Source organism: Megalobrama amblycephala, linkage group LG8 (assembly GCF_018812025.1).
Source record: "Megalobrama amblycephala isolate DHTTF-2021 linkage group LG8, ASM1881202v1, whole genome shotgun sequence".
Classification (NCBI taxonomy): Eukaryota; Metazoa; Chordata; class Actinopteri; order Cypriniformes; family Xenocyprididae; genus Megalobrama; species Megalobrama amblycephala.
In genome coordinates this window covers 19,544,641-19,558,433 of record NC_063051.1, presented here as the reverse complement: position 1 = coordinate 19,558,433, position 13,793 = coordinate 19,544,641, and the positions used below count along the sequence as shown (strand labels likewise).

At 34.8% G+C, this 13,793-nt stretch overlaps 2 protein-coding genes across 2 annotated transcripts in view; both read left to right on the top strand.

Moving 5' to 3' along the window:
• Window positions 1-4,186, top strand: part of pgm1 (phosphoglucomutase 1) — a 12,956-nt gene extending 8,770 nt beyond the window's left edge. The window contains 4 exon segments of the mRNA XM_048199912.1: window positions 1-8; window positions 126-309; window positions 3,234-3,368; window positions 3,888-4,186. The exon segment at window positions 1-8 is cut by the window's left edge and continues 128 nt beyond it. Coding sequence (XP_048055869.1) covers window positions 1-8; window positions 126-309; window positions 3,234-3,368; window positions 3,888-3,977 — 417 coding nt within the window. The 3' untranslated portion in view covers window positions 3,978-4,186.
• An 8,547-nt stretch (window positions 4,187-12,733) lies between these two features.
• ror1 (receptor tyrosine kinase-like orphan receptor 1) overlaps window positions 12,734-13,793 on the top strand; it is a 143,305-nt gene continuing 142,245 nt past the window's right edge. The window contains exon 1 of the mRNA XM_048199911.1: window positions 12,734-13,077. Coding sequence (XP_048055868.1) covers window positions 12,996-13,077 — 82 coding nt within the window. The 5' untranslated portion in view covers window positions 12,734-12,995. The remainder of the gene's footprint in view (window positions 13,078-13,793) is intronic.

Genomic DNA, 13,793 nt, shown 5'->3' with positions numbered 1-13,793 from the left:
TTCACAAGGTAACTACAACAAAGTGACACTTGTATATGGACAATAGTTGAAATGTTGATCTCTGTAGCTTGACTGCCCTCTTCTGGTAGACTTGTTGTTTGATTTGTCCCAAATCTCTGTTTAAGGTATGACTATGAAGAGGTGGACTCTGATGCTGCGAATAAGATGATTGATCACTTGCAGACAACAATGTTCGATAAAGCCTTTGTAGGGCAGAAGTTCTCCTCGGGGGATAAAACATATGAAGTGGAGAAGGCTGATAACTTTGAGTACACAGACCCTGTTGATGGCAGTGTTTCAAAAGGACAGGTGAGTCAAGTGTACAAGAGACTCCGAAAATAATGATAAGAGCTGAAATTATTCATCTTATGGGATGTGACTACTGGTACTGAAGGCATAAATGATTAAAGGTACAATATGTAAGATTTTTGGATTAAAATATCCAAAAAACACTAGAACAATGTTATATATTTTGTTGACTTGTGTCCTTACATTATCCCAGATGTTTCCAAGAATGTTTAAATCCAGAGAAATAAGCAGTTTTAACCAGGACATGGACCGTGTCCATGCATCGCCTATCAGTGACATATCCACAATTACCCTCGATTTCTGGTTTTATGTTGTAGAAACCATGGAAACACCAAAGATGTTTTAATATATTATGTGTTTTATTATACAGGTGAGCAAATGTTTAGATGGATACATTTATAGACAGAAAACTAATCATGTTATGTAGCTCAACAAATTTAGTCTTATTGTTTAAATCTCGTTTTCTTGATTTACAGCGAGTACCATGTTTTACCACATCTAATATCAATCTAGCTTACTGCATTGTGCATTAAGTGTCTCATAGCAGCTGACGAGCAAACACACTGAGTAGAATTATAACAACTTTCAACACACAAATGCATCTAATATGATAAAACAGCCATGCTTTACCCCACATACACATGACCGGAAGAAGCGGAAGCCGTGTGTCGCGCTTGTCTCTCATCATACAACAGTAATGTTAATACATTAGCTTATCCAAGAATATGATTTCTGCCCGAGCCCTGTCAAATTCTTCTCCGCTGGCTGTGAGGTGAAGACAACATCTCCCATGATTCTGCACTCAATCTCTGCGTCATCAAGCTACACCTTTGTTTTGAATAGGTGACCTCTAGTGGCGAAAAATTACATATTGTGCCATTAAGTGAACACATGTTCAGTCCATCACACAATAAGTTTTGTAATGAGCTCCTTCTGCAGATTTCAGGTCAGCTTGATATTCTGATGTCTATAGAGTACCTCAGGGATGACGTGTTTTTGTATGCAAAACCCAGAAGCGAGTTAGCATTTTAGGACTTCTGGTTCCATGACCCTAAACTCAATGGGTTTTTTGAATGGGTTTTTGCTAAATCGCCTGAAATAAGGTCTATGGTTAACAAAGCCTCTAAATATTTTCACATTTTGATCTATGACACCAGTTATAAGCAGCTTGTTAGTTTTTTTTAAACCTTTATTGTGTCTTAAAAACGGCGGTTGTTAACAAGTTGCTAAAAGGGACTACTTCCTTTGGCGGGGACTTTAGACGTCATCATGACAAACAGGACATTTGGACAGGATTTCTCATGAAAAAGTGGATAAGTATTCACACACAGCGCAGATCATAATCAGCGAGCATGTTTTTAAATAAAGTTTGAGGAAGCTTGTTGGTGGTGACATTGATCCGCGACCATGGTGTGCTGTAGTCCGTTTATAGCCTACTGTTAGCTTTTATATCTGACGACTTTAGGCTTCAAAATGTATAAATGTTGTGTTAACTTGTAAAGATTATCTTGATAGACAAAACGTGTAAGTGTCATAACCGTTTGTTAAACACGGAGCTTATTTTTTGCAATTTTCCAAAAGTCTATGGGAAAAATGCATAGGCTTTCGATCGAGGGAACCTGTGCACGGCTAACTTCCGGGTTTGCCTACAAAAACACATCATCCCTGAGGTACTCTATAAAGCTCAGTCATTTTTTTTTTAGAAATCACCTGGGTTTGTAAAAATATTTTGCTTGTTTATTTGTTATAAATAAACAGTAATATTGTGAAATATTATTACAATGTGAATAACTATTTACTACTGTATATTAATATATTTTATTTATTCCTTATGTAATTTAATTCCTTATGTAATGTAATTCCTTCCTTATGTAATTTAATTCCTTATGTAATGTAATTCCTTCCTTATGTAATTTATTCCTTTCATGGCAAAGCTGAATTTTCAGCAGCCATTACTCCTGTCTTCAGTGATCCTTCAGAAATCATTCTAGTATGCAATTCTTATTATGATCAATATTTATTATTTGAGAGCCATGCGAACACTGCTCACAGACCATCTTTCTCCCAGATAAGATCAGAACCTACCAAAAAAAAAGAAAAAAAAAAAAAAGACAAGAAATCAAGCTTTCTTTCATATTTTCAAGTTCGAGTTCAAGTTCGGTTTATTTCTAAAGCACATTTAAAAACGGCCAGGGCCGACCAAAGTGCTGTACAACAATGAGAGGAGTAGAGTGCATAAAATATGCAAGAAACAGTTCAATACACATATATACATACATATATACACATACAACTCGCATACAATATATAATGCATATACTCAAATATCTACATATTACATACAAAATGCAAGAGAGAAAAGATGAGTTTTAAGGCATGATTTAAACTCAAATTTTGAGAGAAAAGAGTTTGATTTAATATGAAACCATGCTGTAACTTTTCTAATATTTCTTATTATAATCAATTGATTATTGATTGTTAATGATTGTTCAAAAGAACAGCATTTATCTGAAACAGAAATATTTTAAGGTTTTTGAATAGTCAAGTCATAAATTCACTACCCTTATTTGGAAACCAGCTGCTTTTCTACTTGCATATTAAAATATTTAATACATTTATATAATAAAAGTTTTTTATTTACCCCTTTATTGCAATTATGACTGCCTTATTGTACAATATAAATGTCAAATATTGAGATGGCATATTGATATTCTTGATTTCTCTGATTAAATTACTGATGATGACAGAATAGCCTCATCATGACCTTCATTGTGTTTGAAATATCTCATACATACACAGTTCAAAAGAACAGTCTTGGAAATGTTTTGTCTAAACACCTTTCTCAATTTCATGGAATTTTTGCATACTTTCCAAAACACAGTATGCTGGCCATCATCCCTGTTTCCTGTTTCCATGCTTTTTAGGGTTTGAGGATCATCTTCACTGATGGTTCGCGTATCATCTTCCGTCTCAGCGGGACAGGCAGTGCTGGGGCAACCATCAGGCTTTACATTGACAGTTATGAGAATGAATCCCAGAAAATCTATGAGGACCCACAGGTAAACTGATTGGTCAAAACTAAGTTGCCTTTTTTCCACACAATATTTGCTCTCTCAGCACATATTACTTTCACACAAAAAGTTTTTTTTTTAATTAATTAATTTTTATTTTCAAATTATTTGTACTTTTGATGACTTAAATCCATTGTAGCTTTAGCGTTAATGGAGTTTGACATGCTCATCCCAGCACATATGGTTGAAGATTCAATTCACTCAATTGTATCTGATCAAACTGGATCACAGGACTATCAGTCTGTCTTAAAGAATCAACCTCAGACATGCTTAGAATGGAGCTGAGATTACTTTTTTGTTCCAGCAGTCCTTTTCATCTTGAGTTTTGAGGCTTGAGTTACTGTGGAAGAATAGGACGTTCATATTTAATACAAACAAAGAAGCGCTACATTCGCACCATCCGTTTTCATTTAGTATAATTCAAAGTCCCTATTGTATTTCTCTCATTCTGTGGTTCCGTAATAGTGCACTTATAACATTTCCATCCCTCTCGACTGTTGTGAACAGGTCATGCTGGCTCCTCTGGTGGACATTGCCTTGAGGATCTCTCAGCTTCAGGAAAAGACGGGCCGAACTGCTCCCACTGTGATCACATAATTACCCTAAAGCCCACATTCACCTGATCCAGCCCAAAACTAGCCCTCACTGTACTCAGCAATGCCTTACTTTATAATTATTGCCATCAGTTTCATACCACAGTCATTATGCGTTCAGTGTGTCCTCTAGAAAGTGTCACATTTCCACATGTGCAATCAAAGATCTATATCCATTATAAATAGAGAGAGTATAAAATTAAGTCTATGAAATGAATGGCTTGTTGTGATTTTGTTCTTAAGGAAGTCATGCTTCTTTTTACACTTTGATTTGTCTAAGGGAGTAAAGCGCTTTACTTTGTTCTGTGTCTGCTAGATCAATCATATTTAAATTCTAAAAACAACAGCTATATGTTATTCATATACACAGTTTGTCTTTCATTTGTGGCTGAAAGTAGTAACTGTTACACCCCAGTGTGTTATTAGTGGAAATAGAATCCTAAAGACGGGAAACCTGCATCAAATATATTCCATCTCCATTTAAATTAGCATCACAAATAGCACAAGTATATTTCATCAGGGTTTGACACTCTAAATCTTCTGTAGAAGAGTCTTCTGTATAACCTAAATCTTTTGGGTTAATGGGATATTTCCAAACTAAAGACTTTCAAGGGATAGTTCACCCAAAACTGAAAATTTTGTCATCAATTTTGTCCCTCAAGTTCTTTCAAACCGGTATGAATTTCTTTCTTCTGTTGAACACAAAAGAAGATATTTTGAAGAATGTCTGTAGCCAAACAGTTGAAGGACCCCATTGACTTCCATAGTATGGAAAAAAAAAAACTATGGAATTCAATGGGGTCCTTCAACTGTTTGGTTACAGAAAGAGACCAGAATAATTAAAGGTTACATTTTCTTGCTTCCATTGAAGCACATAAGTCTCTTTAGAACGTGGAAATCATACACATTATATCTGAATATTACGGTGCCTCTAAAGGGACATACTGATAAAAAAAAAAAAAATGAAATTGGAGAAAAAATGATATGTTGATGCTTTTGGGTTGTCTCAAATGTTTTCGGTTCACTCACAAAATGTTTGCATTTCCCTGAGAAACTTTGCGTTCGCTGGCAAAACTTTTGAGCTCCTATTTTCTAGTGGGAATGCCAAAGCATATTTTTTTTTCTCCCATCCCATAATTGTTCTAGCACCATATCCTTTTAGGGGCTCTGTAGTATATAATTTAAACGTGCCATCAAAAGTTTTTTCACAAGATGTAATATAAGTCTAATGTGTCCCCTGAATGTGTCTGTGAAGTTGCAGCTCAAAATACCCCATAGATTTTTTTTAATTAATTTTTTTTAACTGCCTATTTTGAGGCATAATTAGAAATGCACCGATTCAGGTTGCGGCCCCTTTAATTGCTCGCGCTCTCCACCCCCCCAGAGCTCTCGACTCTATCATTGCATAAACAAAGTTCACACAGCTAATATAACACTCAAAATGGATCTTTACAAAGTGTTCGTCATGCAGCATGTCTAATCGCGTAAGTATGGTATTTATTTGGATGTTTACATTTGATTCTGAATGAGTTTGAGGCTATGCTCCGTGGCTAACGGCTAATGCTACACTGTTGGAGAGATTTATAAAGAATGAAGTTGTGTTTATGAATTATACAGACTGCAAGTGTTTAAAAATGAAAATAGCGACGGCTCTTGTCTCCGTGAATACAGTAAGAAACGATGGTAACTTTAACCACATTTAACAGTAAATTAGCAACATGCTAACGAAACATTTAGAAAGACAATTTACAAATATCACTAAAAATATCATGATATCCTAGATCATGTCAGTTATTATTGCTCCATCTGCCATTTTTCGCTATTATTCTTGCTTGCTTACCTAGTCTGATGATTCAGCTGTGCACAGATCCAGACGTTAATACTGGCTGCCCTTGTGTAATGCCTCGATCATGGGCTGGCATATGCAAATATTGGGGGCGTACACCCCGACTGTTACGTAACAGTCGGTGTTATGTTGAGATTCGCCTGTTCTTCGGAGGTCTTTTAAACAAATGAGATTTATATAAGGAGAAAACAGTGGAGTTTGAGACTCACTGTATGTCATTTCAACAACTTGTTATTCAACTATGCCGAGGTAAATTCAATTTTCAATTCGATGGCACCTTTAAGTAGTAAAGTAAAAGGGAAAAAAATGAAGAACAAATATAAATGTATAAAAAAAAAAAAAGGAGGGGAAAAAACAAGCAATTTCATTAGTGGTCTCAAATGTTTGGACCACTGTATATGCCTTCATGAACTGATATGTTGTCATCATAACTCCCAGTCAGTCTATTTGGTTTGAAATTTCCTTCAATTTAGGTAATATGGGACATGGAAAATCAGGTGCACATACCTGAGAACAGAAACCTCTTTATTTTGAGAAATATATTTAAAAAAAAAAAAAAAAAAAAAAATTGCAGCCAATTTGAAACCTCAAACCTGCATACACACACACCTATGATCAAAACATTTCTTCAGTCTTTGTCAGAAATTACCTCAACTTTATTACAACCCATTTATTAGTAGCTGTCAGGACGCCCATCAAACACCTGCTCTCAAATAGTTTCCCACTTGTCCTCTGGATGAATAAATGGGTGGGACGTTTTATTCAGAACAGGTTTCCACATTGTAGAAGCCCCCCGATGTTGACATAGCGAGATACAAAGAACGTCCTGCTCGGAAAGTAATGGTTTGCAGGTTTTATTTTCATTGGATGTCATTACATGAGGTAATGGCTGTAACAGTGTGTATTTAGCTGTCAGGTTATTATATTTTGAAGTTCTCTTTTAATCTCTTTATATTTCTACCTACAGCATCTTTATTTAATCTAGATCTAAAGCCCTAGAGAAGATCACTCACAAAAATAATTTAACCATACATTTTAAAATGATTACTAAAGAGATCTTGTCAAATAAAAATTGCAACCAGTGCACACACCTTTTAAACTCCATGTAGTGAATTATTAAAGTATTCCGGAAATGTTAAAAGTTATTTTACTCCTATTAACATCTGTTTTGCTTTTATCTTTTCTATGGTAAATGATATAATATTTAAGATACTTTAAAGCTTACTTAAGTAATTGTACTTCACATTTTTAGAGATGTGGAACTAATAAACTACCATTCAAAGGTTTGGTGTTGGTAAGACTTTTTTTGTTGTTGTTTTAAAAAGAAGTCTCGTATGCTATTATATAATATTATTACAATTTAATATAACTGTTTTCTTGTTTAATATATTTTAAAATGTAATTCTGAAATGTAATTCAGCATCATTACTTCTATCTTCAGTGTCACAGGATCCTTCAGAAATCATGATTTCTTATTATCAATTTATCAAATTTATCAATTTTTTTTTTGTCAAATAAAATATTTTACTTTTTTTTGCTTCATTGGAATGGGATGACTTTTCATCGGACACTTGCTGACTTTTGTCGCATTAGCTATTTTTTGTGAACACAAAAAAATCATGGACATGATTCGGACATGTTAAAGGGTCAAAGACACACACATATATGAACTAGCGCAACTATAACAGTAAGTTTTTGCAAATGTGTGAAATATAATCAATAATTCAGCCACAAAGCAGGAAAAAATGAACAGCAAGAAAGAGGTTACACAAGAGTACAAAACAGACACACACAATACACTATTATACACACAAATGAACTGCATGGTGTGGCTGTAACAATATATTAAAACTGAGCCAAAATATTCAAATAAGAGGTTGAAATCAGGTCATACCCAGATTTATTAAGCTGTGAAAAAGCATACCTGTTCATTTTTGTTACTTTTTTTATTACATTTTGATGTTATGTGTAACAAAATGTCCTCTTCTGTGTTCAGGTTTGACTAGTAAAATCAATGCAAAAACTGACACTTCAAATCAACATTTAAACAAAAATCTTACTAAACTCTAAATTTTGCACATCAGTGAACATGTTCAGAAGGATTTTTTTTAACTGCATTTTTGTTTGTTTATTTGCAATTGTATATTAATTTGTAGCATATAACCTCATGTAACAGTTTTGCTTGCATCAAGTCTGAAGTAGCATATTTCCGTTGCTTGTTTTTCAACATGGGGGTCAGTGAAATAGCAACTGGAAACCTGCAGAGAAAGAATCTGTTTGTTTTCAAAAGTTCACACAGTTCCCCATGCACAGTTTGCTCAATGAAAATAAACCTACATCAAGTTTTCATTCCAGTTATTTACTGGACAATGCATGACAGATTAACCTAAGGAAACTTAAATATTCCAAAATATTAGTTCACACATTTTATCTCAGTTTGGCGTGTCTGTCTTTTCTGCATTCTTTTCCTCTCTGTCATCCAGTGTGTGCTGCTGCTATGCTATGATATCAATTACCATGTAAATCTAATAACACAGAAGACAGAGAGCGAGAGATGACCTCTTGACCTAACAACAACAGTGTATTGCTCCATATTGTATATTTTTTTGGGCCCAGGATAAAGCCTTATGGAATGTGTTGAGATGCAATCATTGTCAGCAGGTCATGTGGGCAAAGATCAGCATGATCGAGTCTAAGTAATCACTCCTAAAGCCAGGCAAAATAAATACAGCAACAGGGTCATGCTGGCACTCTCTTCGCATTTTTCAGTTTCCTTGTTGAACCACCTCACCCTACCCTTTCCCGAAACACACACACACGCATATGTTTGAATAACATATATGTCACTTGCTGTCTAATTCTTGCTGACCCTACTTCCATTTGATCAAACATGACCCCTTTGTACAAAATAACTGCTATCAAAGACCTTAAAACCTTAATGAGCGACCACCCACCCAAAGACTTCAAATGATCCTCTCTGTGTGCTCTATTGCTGTCATACTAAATGAGTTTTGTGAATATCTCCTTGCCTTGCTGGTCTTTGTGCCTTAGCGTGCTAGTAACACAAATCTAGTTGATGTCATTGGATGTTGGTATGCACATTGATTCTGTCATTCGAGGGCTTATTTTGATCTAAATGTAAATGATCTAATAGACATTATTTACAGACCTTCATGAGAATGAGGTCACTATCACAGCACATCTTGAACTCCACTCAAAAATGTCTCACCAGACAAACATCTGTTACCAGAAATGAAGTCACCAACAATGCCCTTATTTGGGTGGAATAAATGCATGACAATAAATGCATAATCTCTTTGAAAGTCTGTTTTTTAAGTCTACAGATATTAATTTTGTAGGTGGATTAATGTCCTCAATAAAAAAAAAGACAATATAGTTTTGAAAAAATTATACCAGTGGATCGTGTACACAAGAGACTTATAGACACTGACAGTCATGAGGGACTGCTCTTCTCTATATGATATCATTTCCTTTTTTTCTCCTGCATGTTTCTGCACCACATGACTTTAATTTGACAGAGTTTGAGATATTAAAAAGCACTGAAGCAGTTTTGGATTTTTTGTTTTTTAATGAATAACAAAAGATTATACCAAACTATCTATACCCATATCCATAAAAGGTTTTTTTCACAGCAATGCAATAAAAGAACAATTTTTGGTTCCCCAAAGAACCATATTTTTAGTGTAGGACATTTAATAATATAAACATAAAGAACCCTTTCCCAGTCTTTTGTGCAATGGAAAGGTTCCATGGATGTTAAAGGTTCTTCATGGAACCATCAATGTCGATTTATTTTAAGTGTACTAATTCTTTTCAAGAATTTCATTCTTTTTATGATGATTTTTCCACATTATGATATCAGGACAGTTGTATCACCCTGATTTTTTGGGGTTTATCCCCTCAGATAATATCAAAATTAATTTTAATTCAGAAATTAAAAACATACTCATTACAGAAGAGCTGTGTTAAAGCCATTGGATGCATGAATTGCATTTTTTAAATGTTTTTTTTAATTAATTAATTAATTAATTAATAGATATAACAAAAATATGAGCATCATGAATTTGACCCAGGTAATCCTAGGAAAAAAGAATATTACAAAGGGAAGACCACAAGTAACTTTAATTCAGTTTTTTGAGGGGGTAGTTCAGTAGGAAGCTCAGTAGTGCTCATTTGTAATTCAAGTGGTTTTATTCCCATTAGCTACAAACCCTAGTAACTCCAGAGATTACTCCATTTAAGGTTCAGAACAGAAGGTCCATTCTAAAGAGATCCGCTGTGTGTGTGGAGAACGGCCAAGGGGATGGACCTTCAAAGTGGGCCGCATAACCCTCAATCCCCCTGCTCATTACAATTAGATGAGTTTCGATGTGCATGGTTGCAATTTTAATAATCTTATTTTACTTTGGGAAAATAAAACAGATAGACATCGGAAAGAAAAACAGCCCCATGTCAAAAATATTTCAGCTGCTTTGCTGCTCAGCAGATAATGGTTTCCAAATGTTTAATATTAGATGCAATCACACAGAAGAAAAGGTACCGATTTTCTTTTCTTTGAAAACTGAGCTCAGAGCTGAGCCGCTTGACTGTAGAGAACAACAACAAAAAAAGCAAAATTTTTATGTTGCTTTATGAATCTTCACAGCTTATGCAATCACATGCTCATAGTAATGTGTTCAATTCTTAACATTAGTTTCCATTCCTTCATAATTCATTCCGCCAAAAACCTCTCATGAAAGCAGCAGGACACCCCTCCCTCCTCCATCCCCACCAATCAAGATCTCCTCCCAGCATGTGAGCTCATATTAGAGTCTGCAGGAGTGCAGTTTCTAACTGGGCTTTGATCGCAGCCTGCCATTTGTGTGTGTCAGAGAGCTGACGTCACTGGAGGAAATGAGGGATGAACTCTGGGTCTGGAGAGTCAACCCAGCCCATCACTTCAAAAGGAGAAAGTCTTTCTCTTCTTGTCATCCACTGATATAACATAAATGAACAGAAACGGGTCAGGATGCAAGACCCTTGGCTTGTAAAATTGCTACCATTCGCTGTCTAGTCTCCACAGACCTGAAACAGCAGCACGTTGAGTCTGAATATTGGAAAGACAGGACTTTCAATCAAAGGTGATCAACTGACAGTTATGGACCTTAAAAAGTAAAAAGATAAGCCTACTGTAAACTGATATGAGCAATCATGTACCACAAAGCAAAATCCCCAGAGTTAAATCAACTCGGCTTAGAGTACATATGGTCCCTCTCTAAATAGTGTTAGAGTAACACTGAAACAGAGTTAAAGTCAGTTGTAGTTTTTGTGTTTCACTTTTCTTCAGTGATTCTGCTTGTTACCAGCAGGTGTTCATCACTAATGCTCAATCATCACTTAATTAATCGCTTAATTATCTCATTAACTTTAACTCTGCTTCAGTAGTGTTACTTTAATGCTATATAGAGAGGGGCCATATGCACTCTGCGCAGAGTTGATTTAACTCTGGGGATTTTGCTGTGCATACCTTATTTGACCGTTAAAAATTACCTTTGTTGAAAATAAAATTTGAGTCAGTCATATACTATGAATTCAACTTTTTATGATATGAACAACATGTAAAACATATATAATATCTTAGTTAATAATATGGTTTAAAACAGTCACTGCCAATGGAACAAATTATCTTTATTATATGTTCCTTTTAGTTAAGTGTATACGCAGTCTGCGGCCCGAAGGGAGGGCATCAAAGCAGGAATGGAGGGGATGAGTCTGGTCTGAATATACTGCAGTTGCCCTTTTTTCCATGAAATGTGAAAACAAATCCTGCAATGTATTCTGTTTTTGGCCAGCTTCTTAATTACTTGTGTCAATTTATTTTTCTATTTCATTGTTAAATTGCTGTACCACTAAACAATATTATATGTAAAAAAATTTCAGTTATTGATCAATAAACCATAGTCCTCCTATCAATATTAAAATTCCTTAATTTCCTGAGTAGACCTAGATAATATTAATATTTATTATAATATTGTAACTAATAATATTAGACCTAGATAATATTAATATTAAATTATTAAAATGTTATATTAAAAAGTATAAATATAAAATATGAATATGCTTAACTTTTATTTGTATTAGGAATTAATTTCATTACTAATTTACATCTTTTTATTTATACAGCATTATAAAATATACTTCATTATAAAAATGTATGGCCTGGAGTGCAGTTCCTTTGTTGGCCTTTGAATTGTATCTGTGGCTTTATTTATTTATTTTTATTAATTATTATAAGGGATTATTGTCTGTTGCACACATGAGCAAATGCAACACAATTCTTAAACATTTTGTCACAACATAATTTAATTGTGCTCAAACCACTTAAAATTGTAAAATGGAACTTAATTTGTTTATTTTGGACTGCAGAAATAAAACATCATGCTTTTCAAGGCACTAGAATGAGTAAGTTAAGTTATTTTATGTGCTTTCTGAAGATGAAAAGAGTAGATGTTATTGTCCACTGTCATGAATGATTGCGAGTTTATTTTATACTTCAGTTTTGGGGGTTACCACAGAGACCAAGAATGAGACTAATGGTGTTTACTGAATATGCATTATATTAGTTGCAAATATTGAAATAGTTTTCTTAAATAAGATATTGTTGGCGCTGTTTTTCACAAATTAATTTGAAAAAAGTTACACCATGCTAACGTGCTGTTGCTAGCTTACTAGTTAGGCTAACTGAATGATAAATTTTTAAAATCAATTTTGTAAGATTTCCACAGCAAAATAGAGTTCACTGTTAAATTTAATGTTAGGAAACTTCATTTCCAACAACAGTGTCCACGAAATGAGTTAAATTTATACCTACTTTTTTTTTCTAACAGTCCTGTACTTAAACAACAGGTGGCGCCAAACACACTGTTGTGTTGAGCAGCACATGTCCTCAGACTGACTGGAAAGTGGAAACTTCTTGAGAGGGCTGAAGAAATTTCAAACTCCAAACAGGAGCGAGAGAAGGAGAGAGCAGAGCAGAGGACCATCCGCCTACAACATTACACCTCTGCGGACATCTGAGGCTCAGTAAAGTCCAGAAGAGCTCTGTCTTCTCCAGACACAACACTGACCTGTGAGAAGAACTTGCGGTGGATGTAAGAGCGCTCAGAGGCAGAAGAAATGAGCAGAGGAACAGCGAAAGAGCCGCACGGATGCCAGCGCAACTTCACACTGATCATCGTGTTGCTCGTAGTCAACTGCGGTAGGCTATCAAACTCATACATTTAGCTACATTACTGTGTTCATAATCGACTTAAAAAATATTTTAGTTAATTACATAGACACATCTGTAGAGTTCACAGTAAATAACACTGAGCAGTCGAAAATATTTCTGTTATTATTAGAAATCACTTCAGGAAACAGTGTCTCAAATTACAGTACGATGCCCATGTTAAAGTAAATTGTTTACAAGTAGGCCTACATGTTTGTTTGTACTTGCATATGTACAGCAAATTGTGCTCTGTTATGTAAAATTACATTTTTATTGATATTTAAATGTTATTCATATGTCATTTTAGACAAACTTCATGTAGGCCAACTAGTTAAGAGGTGTCATTTCATTCAGTAGTCTTCAGGGTGTTTTTGTTTACCTATTGACTTATGTTGCCAAAGGGCTATCTAAACAGTTTTTATGCCATTGGAATGACAATAGAGCTCTTCATGTGCACTGATTGAGAGAGTGACAAGTGTCTTAAGCTCTCAGCTGGAGTCTCTTTGTACAGCCTGAGCTGCTTCATTTGCCTTAGAATAGCACTTGGACATAAGATAGCATCCAATTATACTGAGCAAAGGACTTAAAAAAAGTTACATTAACTTCTATGGACTTTTCATTATTGTTGATACTTTTGAGTAAAAATACAAAAGACTGTCTTGGATGTAGTTGTACATTTTTGCGTAACTCCTTATTTTTTAGCGTTT